The sequence below is a fragment of the Colletotrichum truncatum genome (assembly GCF_014235925.2).
Source record: "Colletotrichum truncatum strain CMES1059 chromosome Unknown Contig_0006, whole genome shotgun sequence".
In the NCBI taxonomy this organism is placed as follows: Eukaryota; Fungi; Ascomycota; class Sordariomycetes; order Glomerellales; family Glomerellaceae; genus Colletotrichum; species Colletotrichum truncatum.
Window position 1 is genome coordinate 2,093,380 of NW_027222403.1, and position 25,135 is coordinate 2,118,514.

Genomic DNA, 25,135 nt, shown 5'->3' on the forward strand with positions numbered 1-25,135 from the left:
AGCTTTTGCAGCCGTGGCAAGTCGAAATATGTGAAATACAATTTTCATTGATGATGCTAAATTCACATAATTTGTGCTACTAATCTCATTAGACCTTGAGCGCCCCTCACTGCTTCTCATGCGGCTTCAAATGCAACCTCTTCGCCTCCAAGGAGATCAACTCTGGCACATCGTCCTTCAAGCTCTTACCCTTGGCCTCCCAGCCAAAGTATTTGCGCGCTCGCTCCGCCTTGCTCTTCGAATTCAGACCCCAGCTGTTGTTCGACACGCCCTCGGACTGGAGCGCCTCCTTCATCGTGATATCCTTGGTCAGCGGCGCGGGAAGGTATCCCTGCTTGTGCGCTTCCTCTGCAATCCACTTGGCGACTTCACTCCAGACGTGTGTACCGCTCTCGACAAAGTAGTACGCCTTGGGACCAAAAACTTCGGGGTCAGAGTTCTTCGAGCCATCCTGCGTCGCCTCAACGAGAAGCGTAAAGAATGTCGACAGGTCGTGGACGTGGACATTGTCCCATTCCGTCTTTCCAGGCGCGATGATGGGAGCGAAACCCTTCTCCAGGGTGGCTTGAGCGAGAGCGGGGACCTGGATGGAGCGGCGGTTGAGGGGCCCCCGGCCCTGGCCGTATATCGTAGGAGGCGAGACAATGGCGGTGCGGACAGCCGGTGAGTTTGCAGCGAGGACGATCTTATCGACGTTGCGGTGGAGGGCCTCGTCGGGAAGGTTGAGAAGACGGTCGATGTCGCGGATATCGTGGTAGTCTTGGTCTGGGACCGGAGCTTCGCCGTAGCGTTCATGCTTCTGATCATACTGTTCCCAAGTGTTAGATTCACTTCAAGTGACCCGATGACGGACCGCCGAGAAATGCAGGCGAGGAAAGTCTCTCACCCATTGCAAAATACCAGTGCCCGAGACGTGGATCCAGAAACCTGGCTTTTCAGGTGAATGGCCCTTGGCGAGACCCTTGGCGATGGCTTTAGCTGAAGGCACGTCGTCTGAGGATTCGGCGGTGTCTAAACGGTTGACTTTAGTATATGATACACAGTGTTGATGAAGTATTCGGGGAATGCAACATACGGACAACGATATCGGCGGCAGCCGCCTCCTTTTCGATGATGTCTGAATCGCTAAGGCTACCGACTACGATGCGGATGTTGGCGTGAGGAAATGCCTTCTTCACGGGAGCAGCGCGCTCCTCACTACGAACGAGGAGGGCATAGTCATAGTCAGGGTGCTTCTCATACAGAGCATAGAAGGCGTCTCCGCCAATGTAGCCTGGAGTACATGTAAGCTGAGGATGATGTAGTCGAAGGATAGCAATGGGCGATTAGTAGGTACCTGTCACGCCAGTCCTGTGAGATGAGTTAGTGACAACATATTGACATATGTGGGGGTGGGAACAGCAACTTACAAAAAGACCTTGGGAGCCATGTTGGTATCTTCGGAAGAAATAAGTATTACGTTTATGTTTGCTTGATGAAAATAGAGGACGGGTGTGCGTTTCGTTTGAGATGTCAGATGTAAAAGATCGTTTCTCGTTCTTATATAAATGCTTATATATATGGTCATCAACCCCGCCCGAGTAGCTTACCGTCCTGAGCAATGCAAATGTCTGAGACCTCACCGAAGCTTAATAATTCGAACTGCAGCCCCCCAATTTTCCTTGTCCCAGTAGCTGTGCGTATCTGGCAAGGTCCCCAGCGTTCGTAAGCTAGCTTCTCCTCGAAAGTCCCGTCACTCGCCATCGATTTCGAGGGTGGTAAGTTGCAGGTGGGGTTCGGCCATGATAATCGATGGGCAGGCCCGTTGGGTGACATCATGGACCATCACGTCTTTCGTGTGCCCCTCGCACATTCGTTGCGTTTAGGATGTACTTTCTTGTAGCCCGTCTTGCCATATCACCTGCACTGTTTCCCGCGAAGACCGGCTATAACGGAGATATGTTTTTAGCTGCATCTGTCAACTTAGTTTTCTAGATTATTCTAGTTAAGGTTGCCAACGGCGACACGATCATCGAAAAATACGTATACAAACTAAAGTCGGGCTACAAATCAGATTCGTCCTTGGTTTTGTTTGTAGCGATATAACAGTGAAGTAGGTAATGGCCGGGTAAGTGTATAACCGACAAGCACGTAGACAACTGATTCTTGACCGCATCGGTTAGCTTTCCCGGAATCCGGATTCCAGGAAAATCTACCTCGCCAGATCGCATACAATCAGATTCTTGAAGTTTGCGGAGCTCATCAGCCAGTGGACTGGAAGGTTACCTGCCATATGCCTTACGGTGTCTATACATAGCACAATGACTAAGCTTGCACATGACGTCTTATAAATGTATTGGCGCTGTCCATGTATATATATCGTGCCAATATTCCCACCGCCTGTCAAGTGTCAAATGAGGTCTCGTTGGTGAGTTGAGCATTGTTGGACCTCCATACTCGGTCAAACCCGCTTTGCAATTCTGCGGAGCGCGCTGTTGCATAGTTGATTGGTTCGCGCTTATTGCGGTCATCTTGTAATTCCCGTCATTTTCTCTGTCCCCCGATTGAAGCTTGGGATCTTTTAGCACCATAGTTGCAGACTGCTGGGCTGTAATAATGATAACCACCAAGACCACACCATAACAATTAGTGGAAACCGTCGCGACCACGTTCCAAAAAGTAGAGTACGCCTGTTCGCAGCCGCAAGGGGGGTTGTCAGCCCACCGATATGCCCGATGGCGGCAGCTGTTCGGGTTCAACAGCCACTGGCTGGCCCACGTTTTCAGGCCCCGTTAAACCGACCAAATTGCTGCCTACTATTACGACACTTGTAGACAATGTTTTACTGACACGCTCTCGCCGCAAATTCTTAGCGCCTCCCAGTTCATCAAGTTCCAGAATGGTCTAGAAGGGCGTACCTTGCCCAGTCGCCCAAATGTGAACACAGCAAAACTGACAAAAAGTTGTAGATGAACTCGGGGATTGGCGAGCTCTGATTTGTGGTTTCAAAGAAGTATCGCCATGTGTTCACCTAGCCAGGGATGGGGCGTAGCTGGTGATTACTTTTGAGATAGCCATAAACCTGCTTACATGTGTCAGATTGGATGGAACGACGTACCGAAATCTCAGAAAGAGCTCGTCCAGTACAGTGGTGTGCGCTGAATAACGAGACCTCTTCATCCTGAAGTCTACAACACTATCTAATACAATCATCATGTCCCTGTCGATGGCTGCTATTGGCTCAAAACCAACACAAGGATATATCGTGGTCGGAGAGCAGTTCAGCAGCTTGTCAGGGAGACCCCACAAACTTGAAGTGCGGCTCTAGAAGAAGCATGTCAAACAATCGCAACGCCAAGCACACAATCGTCTTTTAGAGGTTGACAGCCTGGGACACTCAGAACGGCGCAACAGCCAAAACTGAAGATCCACGCATAGGTATGTCTTAGACATACATCTCTCTGACACCCCCAGCACGATAGTCGTCACCGAATGGTAACGCAGCTATGAGTCTCTTATCATTCATACTGAGATTGGTATTCTCCAATAAAAAAATAATCGCGTTTGAGTAGCTAGGAACCCAGATTACGCATACCGGCTCGTCAAGCGAGCCGATTTCTCTCATCTCATAACGTCTATGAATGTCGTCTCTTCAATCAAAATGCCCTCCGACGTACTTTTTTTTATGTTCCAAAACGCCAGCGCGAGGTCTCTCGTCGCACTTCTGTGCTCCTTGCAGAAAGGAGCTAAGAAGAAGTCAAGTCTCATGCAGAGGGTCACTCGGCAAGTCGAGGCCTTGTTCGGTGCCGACGCCGAGTGTTGTTCCAAAGCTAAGTTTTATGTACTCGAATCGTTGTTCATGTCGTGCCAGAGTTGAGTTGTGAGACGCCGACCCCCAAGGACCTTGGTAATATAGCGATATAGGGGCCGTATATCAAGGCTGTTGTGGGGGTCGAAGACTGAACAGGGTGTTCAGCTATGCGTCCTCAAGGAGAATGACGGTCTTGGTGTCGCCGAGCTTCTCACGTCCGTCAAGGCCGGGGATTTCCAGGATGAAAAGGTAGCCGATGATCTCGCCGCCGAGCTGCTTGACGAGATCGGCCGCAGCCTTTGCGGAGCCGCCTGGGTAAATGTTAGTGGGGCAGTTCGTCGGTGAGGGGCATAATCAAGGAGGGGCAATCTGCTGCTCAGAACTTACCAGTAGCGATGATGTCGTCAACGATCAACACCTTCTGGCCGGGCTTAATAGCATCCTGCTGCATCTGGAAGAAATCGGCGCCGTATTCCTTCTTGTACTCGGCGGTGACGCAGGGGCCGGGCAGCTTGCCCCTCTTGCGCACCGGGGCGAAACCGGTACCAAGACGGAGGGCCAGGCCGGGTCCGAAGAGGAATCCACGGGCATCGAGACCGACGACGACGTCAGGCAATTGCTGGCCGAAGGCCTCCTTGACCTGCAATTCAAGAACGGAGCCGAGAGTCTCGTGGACAGTGGGATCGAGGAAGAGGGGCATGATGTCGACGAAGTCGATACCCTTGATGGGGAAGTCGGCGAAGTGACGGAGGGCGCCCTGGAGCTTTACCTTCCCACTGGCGAGTTCGGGGGAGGCGGCGGCGGCGGCGGTGGGCTGTTGTCCCTGGGCATCTTGAGAGTTGATGGTATCCGTAGGGTTAGAAACAAGCAGGTCGGCGGTGCCTCGGACGGGATGAGCGGCCAAAGGGTTGATGGGTGCCGGCGAGGCGTCGTTAGACAGAGGAATCTGTTCAGAGGACATAGTGAAGAGAGAGAAGAGAGGAGAGGAGGAGGATTAAGAATGACTCTGGGAGGGCTGGTAGCGATATGTGTATGTACAGTATCTAGGTTGGCAGAAGAAAATTTTGGGGTCGGATCCCGGAGTGAGTGAGTGAAAGGAGGGGTGTGGGACGCGACAACTGGAAAGTAGTAGCTACGGCTAAGGTTGGTAACCTTGGTGCGGATGGGCCAAGTGCTAAGGGTAAGGTCAAGGTACGTGAAGTTTGTATTGTGCGTGCTACGACTACGGAGTTACTAGGTACCGACGCCTTGCCTCACCGTTCCGTGGGACAGGCCTGACCGAACCAGGCGAGGGAGGTGTGTGTGCGGATATGACTGAGGTGTGTGAGAAAAGACCTGTGGGAGGCTAGTCCAGCTCGGCTCGCCGGGGGGAGGGTGAGACAAGGCAAGGAAAAGAAGAAGAAAAGCACGAAAGCAGGCTGGCATATGGCGCGCAGAAGGGGGTGGCTGTCCAGGATCATAATGGGAAGGGAGCAGGAAAAAAAAAAAAGTGGTGAGAGTGAACGCGCGCCATCGATTAGAGAGTGGAGAGTTGTGATACGGGTAGGGTGTCACTACGTGTGGTGCAAAGTGGGCAGGTCGATGTGTGTGGTCCACGAGATTAACAGCGATGAATGGACCAAGGCCTGCTTTGCCGCTGATGAGAGATAGGAAAAGGCTCATCTCATCAACAGGGACCTCGCGGTGATTAAGCCTAGATAAGCCTGGTCTAGCTGTTCAGCGTCAACTTATTCCCAAATGTTGCTTTTTCCCCCCTCCTCCTCCCTTTTGTGCCCCTCTTGCTGCGTTGTCGCCCCTACCCTGAGCAATAATGGTATAGCCATCGGACGCTTTAGGGTGGGAAAAAAAAAAAAACAATGTGCCCATCAAGTTACGCTAAGAAACAACGGCAGAACGACATCAAACTTCTGTTCTGGCATTTCTCATCCTTGTCGTCTCAAAAATCACGTCGCGCGATATGCTATCTGTAATAGCAAATGGTAAACCGGCTACGGCGCAGGTGGGATGGCATGTCTTGTATCCCTCCCAGCCTGCCCCTCCAACGCAACATCGACCCCTCCATGGATGAACGGGCCAGGGAGCAAAGAGGCACTACCCCACTATGCCACCATCTCCGAGAGAAAAATAGACAGACAAGGGTGCCAGTTGCTGTGTTTCTGTCTCACTCACATTAGGCAGCCCCGCGCGATCAAGCCACTAAATGCTGCATGGCTCACCCAGAGAATTTATCACTAACATCGGGAGCTTTCGTAACTCTTGACTGCCCTCGCCAGCCATCCCCCGTCGTTGTCCATGCACCTGCTCCCTAATGTAGCTGATGTAGGGGGCTGATAGAATACGGGGTACATGTAAACGTGCGGTAGGTAAGGCAGGGAATCAAAGACCTCTGACGGTGACTTCGTCAAGCGCTGCTGGCAAAGTAACTCTAGGCTGCAGGTCAAACCATAGCCCTTCATGGCTAACGTGGTAGCCCTCGAGGTATTATGTTGAGTCCCGGACCGCCGTAGCTGGATTCGAGCCGGGGACCTTGCCGTTTTCCAGTCCAGAACTGATGAATGGGAATGCAGCGATGGCTGATGCAGTGCAGCATCCTGCATGCGTATGTAAGTGGTACAGTGATGCCACGCCATTTCACCACCCCATCCCCCGTGCGGATGAGCTAGGTAACGCATGCTGCTTGAATAAGGTTGTTGATGTGCTCAATTGAATGGCCAGCTCGCCACCAGTCTACGGTGGTTAGTTACATGATGGGAAGATATCGATACCAATGTTGACGCTGGTCGTGTCATTGCCATGTTACATTCAACGTGAGGTGGGAAGGGGATATAGGTGTCAACACTAGCGCCCTGAGGGGTTTGACGGCGGAACGGCACACAAAAGCATTCGGCTTGTTTCAAACATCTGAAGTTGCCGTGGTCCGTGGTGAGTCGTTCAAGGTTGTGAATGAGGTACAGGTGTGATAGGGGGAGGGAGGTTAACGACGATAAAGAAAAGTCCAGGAGGGTGTACGGCGGGCGGGTTTGCGGTGGAGAAGAGTGAAACAAATGGGACGGGAAGGCCAGGGCAGCAAAAGATACATCGAAGCCACTGGTTGGGTGCTCAATGCAGGGCACTGGCAGTGGGGAGAGAGTGAGAGTGAGAGTGAAGGAGACAGTGAGAGAGAGAGAGAGAGAGTAGGAAGGCATGACTTCTGAGGTCTTGCATATCGCCAGGAAGGAAATCAACTCATCCCAACTGCGTTCCCGCCTCGTAAGAAATAAAGGTTGCCCACAAAATGAAGCTGAGCCCTCAGCTCGGAGCAATGTCGACTGCCTAAAGTGGTCAACATTGGCTGCCCTTCCTGTTGCCCCAATTCTCATTTAAGCCAAACGGGAAGCTCGACGGAAACAAAATGTGCCATCCAACACAGCTTTGACAGACATATACATATACATACGTACTGGTGAGTGCCATCACCCCTCCATCCCTCCACAGCTCACTAGAACGCCACCTCCTCCTGTTTTGCTTCTAGATGCATTCAGCCCATGCAGCTCTCCCTGTACTTTTGGGGGCCCTTTACGGGGATAGCGAAGGCAGGCGCCTATGTCTTGGCTTTGATCCCTGGACCTCTCTGGGCCTTATGCCCCCTAACCCTTTGGTCGCCCCATCTGAGTACTGGGAACCTCTCTGAGATATTGTTCTCACTCATTTAACCTGCGTTATCCATGACTTGATTGATGCTATAGCACGGTCGCCTTGTCGGAGCAATATGTCCACATACAGGAGAGCTCAAACTTGGGCTAAACCGGAACCCAGGAATCCACCTTAGCAGCACAATAGTACCCCCGAAGGCACTCACACAAACGTGCCTCAGCTAGGTACCTCCCTCGCCTTGCCTTAACATGCCAACTCAGGACTCAATTGCTTCGTCCAGGACCAGGCACCTTGCCCACAGGGCTGCTTACAGCTCACACCTTGGTCCACCCATCCGATGCCTTTCCACCTGTGCCAGAAGAAACGATAGGGGTCTTCTCGTGCAGTGAGCGACATCCCATCAATTATCAAATCACACCCCACTCATCCCGTCTATCGCCTCGTCCTCCATGCCCATGTTCCCTGGACCGTCAGAGTCTAGAGCAACAGGCGAACCACCATCGCATCATCCTGCCATCACTTCGCATTGAGTCACGACAAGGGCGGCCGCCGAATCAGAACCCAAACCTCCGTTATGAACGGTCTCACGGCCCCCTTGCCTCAAAGAAGACGGCCTTTGGCGGGATTTCCTCTTCCACTCAACCGTGGTTCCGCAGAGTACTTGTTGTACGACGATATCAACTCTCACGCACCGGTCGATTCGACCTGTCCCACCACCACACCACGTCCAAATCGTCGAACTGGCCAATCTCGTTCTAAACTCACTGAAACTAATACTTCCGTCAGAGTACCTAAGGTTTAGCAATTACGGTACTCTTCAGACTGATAATGGGTATTTTCTCGGCTGCTCCATAATTCAAGTTCCATCCACATAGTCTCGCCCATTTTATCCGATGTCCCCAACCACCATTCTGGGACTGGGACTGGGACTAGAGCTGGAACTGCCTTACCTTACGGATACGGTATCTATTTCTAGCTTGCCACCTATGGATCCGGGCCTTACCGGGAACATAGGGCTTTCACGGCCACGTTCTGTCACTTGTCCCAGACGCTCACCCGCTTGCTGGATCAGCTTAGGAAAGCTTGTGAACAGGTGTGTCTGGTCGATCTGGTCTGGATCGCAACAGAGGCCCCATCACGCCTAGGGAGCGAGCTGAAATGTCTGTAACGAATCTCGTCTGCGTCAGAAGCATCACCATCTCCGTCGCGCCACTAAGTTTGACAAATGTTTTGCACCTATTCAACATTGATAAGGGCGCCATGCGGTGAAATAACAAGCAAGCAAGGTCTTTCGTCGATGATGCTTCCGCCTATGCACACCTGCGTCCCCGGCCGCCCTCTTGGCCTTCGGAAGCCATTCCGCCAGATTCACCTCCAACTCTCCTGGCCCTTGATTCCTACGCTGAGTGGCTGATGCCACCTTCTCTTTGTCATTGAATTCACCGCTGGGCCCGAATAAGTTATGGACGAGACGCGGCTTCCCCACCGGCCCGTCGCAGTCGATGTACAAGTCACCATTTGTCCATGTATCCTCGAGCGGCTTGGACGGAGTCTGCCACCGCCGTAACCCTGCTGTCTTTTGACATGCAACTTTCTCTTTTGGGGTTCGAAAACTTACTTCCTGGTACCAAAATTTCACATCTATACCGTTCATACATTTGCCTTTCTCAACGAAACATAGGCCCATGCCCAGACAACAGGCTCTTATCAGACACTACCTGGTCACAATGTGTGATTTTGGTCGAGCTCAAACCTTCGAAAGGCGCTTATTTCTCACTCAATGATTGAACACCGGGCAGTCTTACAACCGGTGATTGAACATGCTCATTTGCCCGGGACCAGCGGCGGCATCAAGATCTGTTGCATTAGCGGTACTTCAAGGTTCTGCTACAAGGGGGAGCAGCCCCGTTGTTTGCGCCTGCACAGGAGCAACAAGTTGCTTGGCCGGGGTCTTAATTACGACTTTGATTAATATTTTCCGCAAGATGTGCAAGTCAGAGGGAGACGCCGTTCCTCCGACGCCGCTAGCAAGCAAGTTGCTGCAATGAGTCAGTTTCGATGACCGACATTCGCCGTGAGGGCAACTCGCGCCTTCACCGCCTTTATCCCATCCTTGGCGCCATTGGCTCCGCGACTAGAAAATGTCTAATTGTCGATGTGCGAATGTGGATAACTATATGCTGATGCTCCTTGGATTCGAAACGACGCCGCTGCTAGACAGCCGGCTCGACGCACTATTCATGTACTCAAGCCAACTGGCAATGCCTAGCTCGCTCGATACCATCCGTAATACCTGATCATGGCAGCCTTGTTTGTTATGTACTACAATCTGTGCAGACGCTTCTGTTTGCTTGCCTATCAAAAACTCGTCACCGTAGACGCATGCCGTGTGGTAGTTTAGACTACCGGTCAGCCAGACGAGAGAGGCAAGCCACTCGAAGGCTTGGTTTGGGATCTGCAAACATGACAACACCGTCCGAGCGAATCGGCCGTGCTCTTATTGGCAATCCGAGCCGCACATAGCTTGACCGAACTATTGCTGGGCAGCAGCTTCGTTGTGTGCCGGAGGGTGTCGTCGCTCGTGGTGGGGGTGGGTTGGACGACATCATGCAGGTGGCCGAATCAGCAGACGGGGCCCAAAATCCGGACGGCCGAACGTGTTCGTCGTTTCGTGTGTGTGTGCGCGCGGCCATATAGGTACCATGCAGTACTAGTAATGAATGAGTGTTCCCTATCATGCTGGCTGCAGATGATGTGCATTTGCCAAGGTGCTTTCACTTTTCAGAGGGCGCGTCATTATCTCACTGATGGACTTCGTATAATTCCCGTTCAGAATTCTCATTAGTCTTATTAGTCATCCGTTCGTCTTTCTTTTCTAACGAAGCAAAACGCCGCGGTCATGCTCAGGGAGGGGCCAGTGGTATCTGAGATCTAAAAGAAAAGGGGGAAAAAAAAAAGGAGAAACAACAATCCCCGAAAGTCAGGGTATGAGAAAAACAAAAAAAAAGGGGTGGGTATCTTTCGTTTTTGTCTTCCGCGATAGTTGCAATGAGAGCAAGCACGGAAGGTAAACCAAACATATAGAGATAGTCGTGAAAGAAAACGTAATCTAACCAAAGAGCTCGTGATACTCGTATCAATAAGGATTAAAAGTATCCTGAACGCCGTGTCGCGTACACCATCCAGAAGAAACGTTCCGCGAAGCCTGCAGCCAACACCATTGCCGGACAAACTCCATGAGGGGGGGAACAAGGTCATGATACCAGGGATGAGAGAGAGAGAGAGAGAGAGAGAAAGCAATGTCGTTGAAGACAGTGCTGAGAGGGAAACAACTAAGCCGGGAAACGTGTGTGAGAAATTCATCGATGAGGGGTGTGCATCAGTGAAACTGTAGGCGAATGATGGAGAAGAACATGTTCTGGAGCACGTGGAACATGACGGCGACGCAGGTGGGCAGCAGCTCCGGCCAGACGGCGAGGTCGAGCTTACCCTCCATGCCAACGTCGACGCCGTAAATGTAGCGGATGAGCACGCGTACGCAGACAGACGCTACAAGTTCGCAGGCCCAAGTGACGGAGGACGCCCAGAAAGTAAAGTTGAAGTCGTAGCCGTCCGTACCCTTTTCCTTCATGTCGAAAGCAAAGTAGGGGTAGACGTCCTTGTTGGCACCGAAATGCAAGACGAGGACGCTGCCGAGGAAGGCGGCCATTGAGGCGTTCTCGGCCAGGAAGCGGATGAAGACGTTGCGGGTGCAAACCTTCTGGTACGAGGCATAGGACTGGTCTGTCAAATTGAGGGCGACAGTGACGCGATGGTAGAGGCGCGACATGGTCAGGGGCGTGAGGATAATGAGGGTGCTGCTGGAGAGGATTTGAAGGTAGACGAACTGCTCTGGGGAGCGAAGGCGGGCGTATAGAGCGCGGACGTAGGTTTGATAGGTGAGCATGAAGTACCTTTGTTGTTGTGAGTTTGCTACGCCGTGACGAGGGAAGATGGAGACTGCTTACAGTTTGAAAACCCAGCTTAGGGGGTAGCTTCCAACACGTTCGCCTTCGCGAATACCTAGCAGCCAGCCGGTCAGGGCGTCCAGGAGGTGGACTGTGATGATCCAGCTGTAGACGTAGACAATGGTTTCCAGGTTGTTGTGAGGTAACGTCCGCAGGTAAATCTCAGCGTATGCCTCTCCTATCACGTACGCCATGAGCCCGACAAAGAGAGCGAGACAGAACCAGATGAATCGCACAAAACTGGCGGGCAGCCACCTACGGCGCAGGCTCACGCTGGCAAGGGGTCTAGACTGCTCCGACGCGATCTGCAGAGAGGCATCCGGGTTGAAAGAGTCACCACTGAGATTCGGACGGCGGCGGTTATCTCGTCGGGGAATGCTCCCCTCAGCCTCGCCAGTCCACCAGGACGATGTGAAGATACGCTGGGTTTCGGATAGTGACTGCCGCAGCTTGAGGTGACGCTGCGAGGTCAGGAGGATGCAGAACGCGATGGCAACCGGCATGGCCATGACGATGAAAGTCCAGGAAATCCAAGCCGTGTTGTGCTGGGTAAGGAAGCGCGTTTCTGGAGTGAGATACAGCGGGATTGGGACTGCTATCGACACGATGGCGATGAGAGACATCGTGACGGGGAAACCTAGAGACTGCGGCCACCTGCAGGCGTGTAAGTCCTGTGGCCTTTTTGGGCCAGGTTGGGCATACATGGTGGGGAAGACGTACCAGTTCAAGCTGTATAGGTTAAAGACCTTGGTGATCCATATCAAAGCCGTAACATTGTAAAAACCATAATAGACGAAAAGGAAGAACCAAAAGTTGATCTGTACTCGTGCCTCACCGTGACCGGGTATCTTACGCCCGGAATCAGGGTCAGCATCGTCTCGACCATCATCGTCGCCAGGAAGTTGGTATTGCGGAAACGGGATTGCGCACCACGCAATAGCCTTCGATCACACGATATTAGCATCTCTTCGGCAGTGTATTCCACTTAAGGGTTTGTGTTCTAACGACTTACCAGGGCGGCGGGCATGAAGACAAGCACCCCATATCGGCTCCACCAGACATCAACCACTCTCTTGACGGCGCTCTGTTTCGGCTCGACCCAAACGTCGACGATCCTACGCCATGTCCGCTGCCATATGTTCAGATCCTCCCAGTCGGGATTACCGGCGTTGTTATCGTAGCTTTCGAGACCGGCGGCAGAGAGGAGGGCGCCATAACCGACATGCACGCTGCCCCGGTTATTGGCGAAGAGGCCGAGGGTGCTGGAACGACGCCGGCGACCGGTAAGGTCGGGCTGCTGAGGTACGGCGCGGAAGCGGCCTAGAAGAGGAGACGAGTCGCTCGTGAAGCGGGTGCGGGATTCATTGCCTTGCGTGAATTGGAAGAAGCTCGGCATCGCTTCAGAGTTCGAGAAAAAGATCGTTGTTTATCGTCGCAACATTTGGTGGGGGTTTATGGTTTTGTTTACTTTTATCCGTGGGAGAACAGGTTTGTTCTGAATGTTCACCGCTTGAGATCAGGTAGCCTCCACGTCTGATTCCGAGTCTGGATGTCGCTCGCAGAGCTAGAGGTGTAAGTGCCGTATTATGAGTTCCTCCCTGAATCGTTTACATGGAGGAAAACGCGGGTCTGGTCGGGGATATTTTGGTGTCGTAACTCGTGGTGTGAGGAGAGGAATCCTGGACGTTCATCCATTGTAAATTGGATTTCTAGTGGCTCATTACGCTAAGGCCGCCGCGTACCTGGGACGGTCCCTGGATTTTCGGCGGACACAGCGGATCCGGGTCCTAGCACAGCGGGCGCTAGCGCCGTTTTTGGAGCGGAGTCGATTATGTGCTGGCTTGTGGGGACTCGCTTCATGTGCCCCGACCAGCCGGGCGCCGCATGAGATTCGAGAGATGAGCATGAAAGACGGGCACCAAGATAAGTTGCATGATTCTACTGCTCATTTACACTACATCTTCGCGTCTAAAGTCCAGCATAAATGTATAGGTATATATTAACAACCCTCAAACTCCCCAATGTGATCGTCACCGCTTGTTTATTTGTAGTATGCCGTGAATATTGTGTCCCAGATACAAATGTTGTCACTCCGCTAGCCCAAACCTCATGATACTTTACAAAACACCAACTTCGTCTTCTTCGTTGTCCATAGTTTCTTCGAAACCCTCCGAGTCTTCGGTATCTGTAGAATCGGTAGAATATTGTTTGTCTTGTGGCACGTCAACGAAGTCGACGTCGGTATTTGCCTCGCCGTCTTGTTCCTCTCCGCCCTCAGAGTCAATCTCAGGTTCCTTGGCGTCTTCTGAGAATGCCACCACTTTGGATGTGGGTGACTTCCTAGGGGGCTCCAGAACATCACCGCTCCAGGGCTTGCACTCCTTGACAAGCTCACCGCACCGAAGACATGTCCAACCCTCGCCCTCTTCCCGCTCGAGGCGAGTTGCAAGGCAGACGAAGCAGTAAATGCAACCACACGGGATAGTCTCGTACGGGTTGGTGATATCTGTCTGGGATGAGCCAATCACTCCGCTCGACGCGGCTGCAGCCATAATCTCGTTTTCAGTAGTTGCCAAAGCATTCTGATCCTGGTAGCAGATGGCACAAGTTCGCTCAGGCAAAAAGCCGTACTCTCCATTGGCTGACTTGTCTTCATCTCCGCTCGTAGTGATCAGTTGCTTCGTCTTGCGCCATGTTCGGGATATCCACCTCCTCCAACGATTGATGCCAATGAGTGGGAGGACAAAGAGCAGAAACTCGGTGAAGGCATGCCAGACGAGCTGCCGGTTGAGATATTCGAAGGACACCTCACGGCTCACATGGCTCGTTGGCGGAGCCAAGCGCATCCGTAGTACTCTATCCAAGAGTGTCCGATATCTCCCTTGCAGAAGAAAGACGAGGAATGATACAAAGGCTGCTCCGGCATGGAGGGTTGTGATCTTCGACGTGATCCGTGAAAGCCGCTGCAGACGAGGGCTAGGGTCGCTGTATCCATCATCGTTTTCCAGCAACCAGTTCTCCCACTTGTCCCAGCCGTATTTTCCAAATACAGTGGCCAGCCCGTATAGTGACTTCTGCCACTTTGATGGTGGAACCAGGACGGGGCCGTCACTCCTCGCATCCGTGTATTTGAGATTTTGTAAGGCCGCACCGTAGGTCGCATCATGGTCCCAAATTGTGAGCTTGAAAAGCACAGCACGCAAAGCTAAGAGAATCTCGGCTGACCAGTCGTCTTTCAGGTGGCCGCCAGCAAAGTATTTGAGTGCGTCGCCGACCTGACCGCGCAGAAGCTCCAGCAACTCGTCATCCAGTAGTTCCGCGTCAACCTGTCCAACTCTGAAGGCAGGGCGTGTGCCATCTTGCGACGAGACAGCATCCCATGCCGAACCAAGCCTGCTGAAGGGAAAGGGTAGACGATCGATCTGGGCGCGTGCTCGTGATGATTCGCGCTGCGCCGCGATCCGGGCAGCAGTATCGGCCTCGCGGGCTTGTCGTCGAGCTGCCAGGCGCTGCTGCGCTTGCGCAAAGTTGGTCGACGTCATCTGGGCGGCATTGAGCGGTGGAATATGGTGGTGAAGTGCAACTTGTTGCGCATCACACCTCTGACCCGGAGTGGTTAACGAGGGGGGTGGGAGGTTGAATGGGGTGGTAGGAAAAAGAGCCGAGGTCCGCTGTTTCTCAGTGGACAGTTTGAACAGTCGCACCGCAAGCTTCACTGCCGCGGGCAGGCTGGACACGGGCGGGTAAGCGATGGTCTGGGCCGAAATGTCGGACCGGCGACTTGGTGTACGTACCGGGGACGCTCAGACCACAAAATCCACCAATCCACCCACTCAGAGCGCACTAGTCAATATGCGGACATCTGCAGAGTTGCCGTTTGTCTGTATGTTCTAGGCTCAATTACCAAATCAACCTAACTTTGGGAACGTTTACCATGCCCTTACAAACCATATCTGTCATGCATGGCACTCTGCATCAATGCTGCGGGAGAACATGCTTACATCAGATTGCATGTCACCCTGTACAGCAAGATCCCGGCCAAATTGCGGTGCAAAAGGTACAATGTAGTAGACGTTGGCTGCTTGGGATGAACTCGGCTCTACCTCAACCACCTGCCTCCGCCTCCCTCTTCGGATATGGCCGCAGACGCCAGACCTTATTCTGAATGCTTGTCCCCTTCTTCTTGTCTCCATCGTCACCGCCGCTTCTCGGGATGCTGCACACCAAACGATGGCCACCTTGCTATTCGCTGTCCCGACATACCGGCATGCTGGAACATGCAGCTACTCCCAGAGAGGCATGCCCCCCTCTATCGTCATCCAATATAAAAACGAGTTTGAGATGCGAAGTGTGTGGGGTCCAAGAAGTTGTCTTAGCTGATTGGCTGACATCCGGCCATAAAGCTACGAATCCAAGCCAAGCTTATGTTGACTGGGGCCCACAACTCTGCCACCCCTGGCCCCAAAAGTCGGGAATTGCTTCGCAAAACCACTTTCAGGGCTGTGTCGGCTCGTACCACCTGCATTCCGACAGAAAGCGTGGCGTTCTTTGAGCCCTGTCATCTGCCTTGCTTTTGTTCCAGTCCCGCTTCTAGAGCTTGATAAGTGATCTGACTCTCGGACTTAGGCGATGCCACAGTTGCAAATTGTGGCATCGTTTGCTCCGCCAGTCCTCATAGGATAGTAACGTTACTCATTTACTGATTGGTTCCACTAACAAGCAAAAACCACAACGACGGCGGGTCTTGGCGCAGCCTTCCGTGCGGTCTCGGAGCTTAACCAGCTGTAGCTAACTTACCTTCAGCAAGTCGATAGCAACAGCTTGCTCTACATGGTACAATGTTCGGCGACTCAACATCCCCTTAGGGCTCATTACCCGACTCTTGGTATCATGGGCGGGCCCATTTTCAGTGTCGAAACTTGCAATTTCAGATTTCTAGAACTTCGAAGAGTTGCCTTGATCCACTGTTCATGATTAGATGTGACCCTGACCCCATCATCCACAGAAAATGATCTTGGGCTATCTCCTAGGGCTGAGGAGAAAGGCGGGAGGCTCAGCCCAGACAATGTGCAATAGGCTTATGAGGAACCGCTGCACCTGCATGACAGCTAGCCCCCATTTCGACCTGAGTGTACACCCTAACCATCCTTTGCCCAATCGGCCGGGACACGAAGGGGTTGTTTACTAGACGCGGACGTAACCCAGCCCCCTATAGGGGCCCTCGCGACATGCTGACCAAGCTGCTTCTATTTTTCACTATATTGCAAAACACTCATATTCACGCCCCTATGTCGGTCGATTGAACCCCGTCCAGGCCAGGGAGAAACTCCTGAGCTGGCTTGCAACATGAGCGGAGTGGCGGCGGACAGGGACCTCCCGCAGCAGGCAGCTGCTTAACCGACTTCGTCCAGTGACTTACTCCTTCAACCCCATCTTGCTTTGCGCCAGTGCATTGCTTACCTCTGGAACCAATGAACAGGCAAGGCAGTATGGAGGCATCCGGCCGAGTTGACCAGGGTTGGGGCGAGTCCACCCTTCACCCACCATACCGTTGTCTTGTTAGTCCCCGAGTTACATAAACATCGGCGACCCTCGCCGACCAAATTAACATTATGAAGAGATCACCTTCAGCTCGAGATCAACCAGCTTCTCCTCTCTCCTGTTCAGCCAACGTTGTGTGCAGATAACATTTTTGTGCAACTTCACTATGGATTCAGAGACGACCTCTAGCCCAGGGTCAGCCAACGGCTCAACCGACACGCAACAACGTGCCGGTGCAACAAAGTCCAAAGCTACCATTCGGGCATCATTAGCTTGCGTCCCTTGCCGGTCAAAACATGTCAAATGCGACTCCGCTTTGCCCTCCTGCCTCAGATGTCGCCTAGAGGAAAAGACATGTTATTATGCAAAATCTCGTCGAGGAATCAGGGATCCCAAAAAGCGCAGTCTTATCAATGATCCCATAGCGCCTCCTTCAACCTCGACTGAAGCGGCATCATCATTCCCATCCCCTGAACTGGCAAGCTTCGAAATTCCCATCAACGTAGTCGACAGGCTGCCGGGAGGATGGTCTCTGAGCAAGAACCTCCAAGTCCCCGATCCCAGAACAGCTTCTCCAACATCCTTCCTGTTCGATCTCTACTTCACCAACTTTCACGACACGCACCCATGGCTCTTGCCCAAGCTCCAACTTCTAAACCGTATCCGTGCCGATCCTCAGCCGTTTCACTTCCTCGCAAGTTGTATAACTTACGTCGGATCTCTCTTTTCCAAGGCAATCTCCTCGGAAGAGTTGCGGGAGAAGGCATACAGTCTGGCAAGCGGTGTTTTGCCAATGACCCCTTGGACGATACAAGGTCTTCTCGTCTTGAGCGTAGCGGCCTTTGGAGAAAACAGAATGGACCTCAGCAGTGGCTGGATGGATACCGCGACTCAGATGGCTCTTGATCTTGGTATGCACGAGAGGATGTTTGCAGATGCCGAGCCTGATCCATTCCTGGCAGAGAGCTTCCGTAGAACTTACTGGGCTCTCTATTTCCACGGTAACATGCGAGCGACGCGCGAGGATTCGCCTAGTTTTGCCTTATTCAGAGTTGCGGCAACGACTGAGCTGCCCTGCGAAGAGTGGGAGTACCAGTCAGGGGTAAGTAACTTGTCCTTTGTTGAGTTTACATTTAGAAAAGATCCTAACTCTGGATCAGGAAATCCCGCAACCCATATCCTTGGCACAGTACGACGCCAGAGATCCCATGGGCGACAGAAGCTATTCCTCGTGGACATACCTGATCGACCTGTGCCGACTTAGCGGCGAGCTGATTCTTCCAATGTCGACATTTCCTCCCCAGCTGCTGGCCAATACAATTGATAGGGCGGATTCGAGGATTGTCAGTTGGCTCATTAGTTTGCCAAAGTGGAAACAGCAATTGGTGGATGCGGGAGGCGCTGTTGACATGATTCTGTTTCATGCAATGGCATACGCTCATGTGTAAGTCAATGATTACCTGTGCACTTAAGTTCTTGCCGCTGACATTGGCGATTTAGTTTGAGAATCAGAATGCAACTACCCGTCGAGACTTTGGGCCTTGGAATTCGAGATCTTCTTACACTAGGCCCGGTGTTCAAGACACGCGAAACGTCATCATCTCAAACTCGACAATCCTTTGCTGCACCAAACCAATGGCTTGAGTGTTCTACAGCGCTTCAAGCAGGACTATCGACCATTGGCTTATTCAACTTCTCGCTGCCCCCAGCCCGTTACAGCCCGGCTTGCATCATCGGGTTACAACGAGCTGCTTTGCCATTGCTTGATGCTAAGATGTATGGTGCAGTTGAGTCACCTGCCCTGAGAGAGAAGCTTGATTTACTCCTGGGCGTACTCAAAGTCGCCGGGGAAATGTGGCCTGTCGCGAAGAATATTGGTAACGAAGTGAGCGACGTGTTGAGGGATGTGGACGTCGCCCACAACCGCAATATGATGTCGCACTTCGACCCAGCCCTGGACGTCTTTATCAATGACATGGCTTCTTCCGGGAACGTTGAGAATCCTGACATGTTTGCTTTCCCCGAGATGAGAACAGTAGACGATATCCTCCACTGGCCCACGGGCATGGCCGGAACTTTTCAGGTATAGGGGAGAGCCAATAGGGGTTTTTTAGGGGCGGGGGAAGAGTTATTTCGTATCCATTTCACAAGGACAGGAGTGTAGGATTTTAAGAGCGGCGTTCTTGTTGTCAAGAGCATAAGTTTCAATGATTGACACATACTCGAGTTGGAAAATTACACAGGGGAGTTCATGGCGTCACTAGTTACACAAGTCAAGACAAATCAGAGTTTCCGTTCCTTCATACCTTAGCCGAATAAAACTTTTTGAGAGATTAGACATGCATGAACAAGCGATGAAGAAAGTTCTCATGTAAGGCCGGATGTACGAAGTAGGCCGGAAGCCTGAATATATATGCAGGCTTAGGAACTGGACAGGGTAAGCAGGTTGATTGCGGTTTGGTATATGCGTTTTCTCCTCTCACTTTGCATTAATTTCGAGGTTTCCATTCTTTTTTGATACATTATGAGGAGCCAGGAGTCTACGTACCATTGAATGGAACCTTCCTTGTGTGAATAGCATGGACTTACCTCAGGTTCCTTTCAACGCTTGTGCTCTCAGCTGTAGTGCTTCTTCAGCGCCCCACTACCCCGCGATGACTTGACTGCCCTGTGCGTGCCCCGCCACAGTGATATGGCCTGGCTTGTCTAAATTTCCAACCGCTTCTTTGCTCTCCCACGGTCCCTTGAATACGAGATCCCACATCTGACCCAAACATACACCGCCCGCCGACCTCTTTTGGACCAAAGACACCGGTACCGACGCCTTGGTCGCTCACCGAGGAGACCGCAAAAATGAGCTTTGCTATCGAGGTACCCGGTGACGCCAACCCGCTAAGCTTGCAGGAGCTCTGCCGAGCCCTCGAGTCCGCGACCTCGGCCGACTACGCGCGTAGGCAGGCAGCCGGCCAGCAGCTATCATCATGGGAGACTGAGCACGGATACTTCTCCTCGCTGCAGGTTCGTACTCGCATCGGAAACCAGATGCCGGTCAAGACAACTACTAACGTCGTGCTTTACAGACGGTTTTCCTTGATAAGTCCCTCCCGCACGAGATACGATTTCTCGCTGTGATTCAACTCAAGAATGGAATCGACAAATACTGGCGGCTGCTCCCGACCGTTAAAGGCGGTTTAGATCCGGCAGAGAAGACCGTCGTTCGGCAGCGCTTGTTTCAAGGTACTCTTGAGGAAGAGGACAGGGGGCTTTCGCTGCATAACTCCCTGGTTACCGCCAAGATCATCAGAATTGACTACCCTCAACACTGGCCAGACGCGCTGTCCAATATTATCGGTCTCGTGAGGGCCTCGAAGGATGGTAATCAGCATCATTTACATGGCGCCCTTCAGATCCTTCTTCGAGTGGTGAAGGAGCTCGGTACCGCGCGCCTTAGGCGATCACAGACCGCTCTTCAGTCCGTCACACCCGAGATTGTCTATCTTCTTGGAGAAGTTTACACCGAGAGGTCGGCGATCTGGGTCAATTTCCTATCAAATGGACAGGGAGATGAAGATACAGCCGATTTGGCGATGCTCAACAGCCTCATATCCCTTAAAACACTTCGACGTCTACTCGTCGTTGGCTACGAGGCACCTCACAACGACAAGACTGTCCAGCAGTTCTGGACTGTATCTCAGAGCCACTTTGGCCAGTTTCTTGGCTTTGTCAGCCATGACTCCCACGTACCGGCACCATATCAAGACACAGTGGGGAAGCATCTCTTGCAGTTTACGAAGCTTCACATCGACATGTCTGAATCACATCCCGCCAGTTTCGCTGTACTTCCGAATTCACTGCCTCTGGTACACGCCTACTGGGACTTGGTTGCCAAGTTTGCCGAAGTTTTTGAGAAGTCTGGCGGTATTAGACAGTCTTCTGGTGACGCTGGACAGTCGGAATCAAAGTCCAAGGTAGAGGGACCATTGTTGGAGAGGCTAGCGCTGAGGGCCCTGCTCCTAATGAGATCTTGCCTGAGGATTGCATTCTACCCCAAACAGACATTCAAATACAAAAGCGCGGAGGCGAAGAAGGACGAGAACGACGCTGTTTCACTTGTTAAGCAAGAGCTCCTCAAGGATGAGTTTGTTGTTCAGATGGCCAACATCATCATCACCCACCTGTTTGTCTTCCGTAAGGCTGACTTGGACGCTTGGGAAGAAGACCCAGAAGAGTGGGAGCAACAAGAACAAAGTGAGGGCAATGCCTATGAGTGGGAAGTAAGACCCTGCGCCGAGAAGCTCTTCCTGGACCTGCTCGTCAACTTCAAAAATTTGATGATTCCTCCTTTGCTTTCGTATTTCCAGACCGCGGTAAATCCGCAGTCAGATATCGCTACAAAGGAGGCAGTGTATACGGCCTTGGGCTTGGCCGCACCTAATGTTGTCAACGTCTTTGACTTTGATAGTCTGCTCGTCTCCACGATTGTACAGGATGCTCAACAGCAAGGGCCCCTTTATAAAGTGCTCCGCCGCCGAATCGCGATCATGGTCAGCCAATGGGTGACCGTAAAGATCGCTGATAGCAGCAGACCGCTTATTTACGAGATGTTCCGGCATTTCCTCAACCCTGCAGACGCGACCAACGATGTCGTGGTCAGGATTACTGCTGCACGTCAACTCCGATGGATTGTGGACGAACTCGGCTTCAGCGCGGAAGCTTTCCTTCCGTACGCCGCTGACGTGCTCAATGAGCTTCTCCAATTGCTTCAGCATGTCGACATTGACGAGACTAAGCTTGCCGTTTTGGAGTCTATGCGGATCTTGGTCACCAGATTGGAGAACCACGTCTCACAATTTGGAGATTTCATTATGACCAGCCTTCCCAATATTTGGGAGAACTCCGGAAATGAGGACTACATGATCAAGCAGGCTATTATTGCCATATTCGCTGCACTGGTCATGTCAATGGGCAGTGAATCGCAGCGTTACCAGCATCTGATGGTTCCTTTGTTGTCAGACGCAGCAAAGACTGGCTCTGATCTTCATACATATCTGATTGATGAGGTGTTGGAGCTCTGGAACTCGGTCTTGATGCAAAGTAACCCTCCCTTGTCTGCTGATATTATGAGCATAGCAGAGTTGTCACTTCCTATCCTGGAGTATCAGACAGAGACTGCTGCGCAGGCACTATCGGTAGTAGAGTCGTACATCCTCTTGGGTACGCAAGCGGTTTTGGAAGATAGACTGCGCCGTCCTTTCCTGCAGGCGTTATCAGGCGTCCTTGATTCCAAGAGTCGGGAACAGGTTAGACAAGGCACTGTGTGCATTGAATACATAATTCGAGCTGCCTCTGAGCTAGGCGGTACCAACGGAACCTCGGTGGTAATCCAGGACTTACTGGAGACCGGCTTCTTGAAGAAAGTCTTGGAAAGCCTCCATGACGCTTGGGAGGCCCACCAAACCACCGGACCGAACAGAAAGGTCAGCAAGCTGAGCACAATCACGGAACGTGATTACTTTGCAATCCTTTCCCGGCTGGTGCTTGCTGATCCAGCTCTTTTCGTCACGATGCTCACGTCGTTTGGGCCTCTGGAGCATGTATGGGGCTGGCTTAGCGGCGAGTGGTTCTCTCATCTCGATGGTCTTGACCATATCGAACGACAAAAGCTATCCCTGTTAGCTTTGACACGTCTTCTCGAGCTTCCACAGCCCATGCAGAGCCTGGCGCTCGGTAAACTGCAAGACTACTTCGCTCTCTGGACAGGCACTATCGCTGAGCTTCAGGACGGTATGAAGGATGGTACCGACTCGCTCATTTGGCAAGAAATGGAGCCCAATGATTACGAGACTCCCAAGAGCCTCAAGGAGACGGAGTGGACTCAGAAAGACCCCATTCATACGGTGAACGCCATGTATTTCGTTAAGGAGAGGTTGCAGGATGTCATCCATCGCTCGGGCGGCGATCAGCAATTCGAGCAGGAATGGGCGATCAATGTTGATAGGGATGTACTACAGAAGTTCTGGGGTTTGACGCAGGTCAATAGGGGTGCATGAGGAGGTATTGATTATTCCGCAAAAGATTTGACAGCGAATCGGACAAGGGCTGGGAGGAAATGATTATGATTTCATGATAAGATAGTGAGATAGAAGCATCGTGTGCCTTTTTACAAGGTGGCGGAAAATGTGAACAAAGAACATACCGCATACATGGAAAGCGTCCAAACTCAGTGGTTAGATTGTTGCGTTGAGTCTTTTATTTGGTCCCGTGCCCCGTAGCAAAAGTACATCCATTCATTTTACTTACAGCTTGCTCTGGCCCTCCTGCGGGATCTTTACAACCACCTTGCCCCATGTGCCTCGGCTGCCCAGCGCTATCAAGGCATCAGGGATGCGATCTAGCCCAACAAACTCCTCGTCGGTGAACTCGGTACCACGCAGCTTGCCCTCAGCAACGAGCTTCATGATGCCTTCCCAAACCTTCACAACGGTTTCCTTTTCTCTCACAGCATACTGGCCCCAGAAGATACCGACGAGGCTAATGTTCTTAAGGAGTACCTTGTTCATGGCAACCTTTTCAATCTTGCCCGCCGCAAAGCCAATAATGAGAATACGACCGTTCCAGGCAGTGCACTTGGTGCTCGCGTCGACCATGCCTACAGGGTCGTAGACGATGTCAACGCCCCTTCCACCGGGGGTGAGCGCCTTCACCTTGGCAGGCCACTCGGGGTCGCGGTAATCGACGACGTGGTCTGCGCCGAAGGACTTGGCAACATCGCGTTTCCGCTGGGTTGATGCTGTCGCGATAACGGTGGCGCCGAAAGCCTTTGCAACCTGCACTGCGGCCAATCCGACGCCTCCAGCCGCAGCGTGGACGAGGACAATGTCGCCCGCCTTGATACCTGCGCGGACGACAAGGGCACCGTAAGAGGTAGGTGCGGTGATGAACAGGCCCGCAGCTTCTTGGAAAGACCAGCCGTTGGGGATGGAGAGGATCTCCTTCTCGCGGGCAACGCACTTCTCGGCGAAGGCGCCTTGGGTCGCGCCGAAGACGCGGGAGCCGACGGGGAATTTTGCGTTGGACGAGGGTGCTTTGAGAACGACGCCGGCAAATTCGCAGCCGGATGTCCAGGGGAAGGCTTAATTGACGGGTCAACATTATGTACGCGATAACGGGGAAATAGCGCAAGACTTACGAGGCTGAGTCTGATATTTGCCTTGGACTTGAAGGATGTCAAAGAAGTTCGCAGCTGAAGCGTGAACTTGGATGAGATACTCGTCGTCCTTTTTGGGGACGGGCTCCGGGAGATCCGTTACGCGGAGCTCCTTGGGAGACTACGATTTTTAAGGATGAGCATCTGGTTGTTTTGAGTGATGCGGTCTTCATGAAGCTTACCTTGACATACTCCTTGATCTGAATGCCACGCATTGCTGTGTTTTGTGTGTGCTGGGTGCGTTACGAATAGGGGTAGAAAGAGACTAGATTCAAATGCAACTGGATCGAGGGTATAGATAACTTGGATTCCACGGTGATTGTCCAAATAAGATGAATATGGGTTATTGTAGAGAGACAAACATTGTGAGAGCTTTAGCCGTGGTTAGTCTTAAAGCTTACACAAGTTGCTACCCCAGACGGCGGTCTCAGAGACCCCGAAGGGGAGGAGAGCCGAGGCATAATCGGTGGGTCGGTGTCGAAATTCCGGGGGAGAGCTGGTGCTCGGACCAAGTCTCTGTCGCCCTCCACATTCACACTGGTAGGGGGGTGGTGCTGTGGTCGTCATTTCAGCTACTGCATCTGCTGTGGCGTGTGGCAATGGGCGCCAATTGAAAGGGATGCTGTATCCGTGGCTGGTGTCAAGGGCTTGTTGCATGCGACACCAAGTAGGGAGTACTGTACTACAGTGAACAGTTCCGTTGATCGGCTCTGATTGAGGTGGGGGAGAACATGACCCTTCGATCTATCTTAAGCAATCTCTAGGCCCACGAGACACCGGGCCAATGGTGTACTTGTAAAACCAACTTTACCCTCGAAGTTCATTTGAAAGCGGAACTGGATGGAGAATAATAAAAACGTGTCCTTATCCCAAAATGTATATACCCGTGACACACTTAGCGTCAATTGTCTTTAATACGTGTAGTGCGAAAAAAAGACAGCATCTCCATCAAAAATG

The 25,135-nt window shown here is 52.2% G+C and overlaps 7 protein-coding genes across 7 annotated transcripts; 2 read left to right on the forward strand and 5 right to left on the reverse strand.

The window, feature by feature from the left end:
* Nucleotides 1–106: 106 nt before the first annotated feature.
* Nucleotides 107–1,429, reverse strand: CTRU02_209860 (uncharacterized protein; the record flags this gene model as incomplete). Its single annotated transcript, XM_070205346.1, has 5 exons — nt 107–808; nt 887–1,011; nt 1,076–1,289; nt 1,344–1,350; nt 1,410–1,429. The coding sequence occupies 5 exons, from the start codon at nt 1,427–1,429 to the stop codon at nt 107–109; spliced, it is 1,068 nt and encodes a 355-aa protein (XP_070060994.1).
* A 2,526-nt stretch (nt 1,430–3,955) lies between these two features.
* Nucleotides 3,956–4,751, reverse strand: CTRU02_209861 (adenine phosphoribosyltransferase; the record flags this gene model as incomplete). Its single annotated transcript, XM_036720678.1, has 2 exons — nt 3,956–4,101; nt 4,178–4,751. 2 exons carry the CDS (start codon nt 4,749–4,751, stop codon nt 3,956–3,958), a joined length of 720 nt encoding a protein of 239 aa, XP_036587518.1.
* Nucleotides 4,752–10,802: 6,051 nt separating this feature from the next.
* On the reverse strand, nt 10,803–12,826 carry CTRU02_209862 (uncharacterized protein; the record flags this gene model as incomplete). Its single annotated transcript, XM_070205347.1, has 4 exons — nt 10,803–11,376; nt 11,431–12,084; nt 12,151–12,371; nt 12,443–12,826. The coding sequence occupies 4 exons, from the start codon at nt 12,824–12,826 to the stop codon at nt 10,803–10,805; spliced, it is 1,833 nt and encodes a 610-aa protein (XP_070060995.1).
* Nucleotides 12,827–13,547: 721 nt separating this feature from the next.
* On the reverse strand, nt 13,548–14,972 carry CTRU02_209863 (peroxisomal biogenesis factor 2; the record flags this gene model as incomplete). The annotated part of the gene is made up of 1 exon (XM_036720680.1): nt 13,548–14,972. One exon carries the CDS (start codon nt 14,970–14,972, stop codon nt 13,548–13,550), a length of 1,425 nt encoding a protein of 474 aa, XP_036587520.1.
* A 2,165-nt stretch (nt 14,973–17,137) lies between these two features.
* On the forward strand, nt 17,138–19,060 carry CTRU02_209864 (C6 transcription factor; the record flags this gene model as incomplete). Its single annotated transcript, XM_070205348.1, has 3 exons — nt 17,138–18,073; nt 18,132–18,415; nt 18,472–19,060. The coding sequence occupies 3 exons, from the start codon at nt 17,138–17,140 to the stop codon at nt 19,058–19,060; spliced, it is 1,809 nt and encodes a 602-aa protein (XP_070060996.1).
* A 764-nt stretch (nt 19,061–19,824) lies between these two features.
* Nucleotides 19,825–23,021, forward strand: CTRU02_209865 (importin-beta domain-containing protein; the record flags this gene model as incomplete). Its single annotated transcript, XM_070205349.1, has 2 exons — nt 19,825–19,989; nt 20,052–23,021. The coding sequence occupies 2 exons, from the start codon at nt 19,825–19,827 to the stop codon at nt 23,019–23,021; spliced, it is 3,135 nt and encodes a 1,044-aa protein (XP_070060997.1).
* Nucleotides 23,022–23,267: 246 nt separating this feature from the next.
* Nucleotides 23,268–24,393, reverse strand: CTRU02_209866 (zinc-binding dehydrogenase; the record flags this gene model as incomplete). Its single annotated transcript, XM_036720682.1, has 3 exons — nt 23,268–24,103; nt 24,161–24,299; nt 24,361–24,393. The coding sequence occupies 3 exons, from the start codon at nt 24,391–24,393 to the stop codon at nt 23,268–23,270; spliced, it is 1,008 nt and encodes a 335-aa protein (XP_036587522.1).
* Between the last annotated feature and the right edge of the window lie 742 nt (nt 24,394–25,135).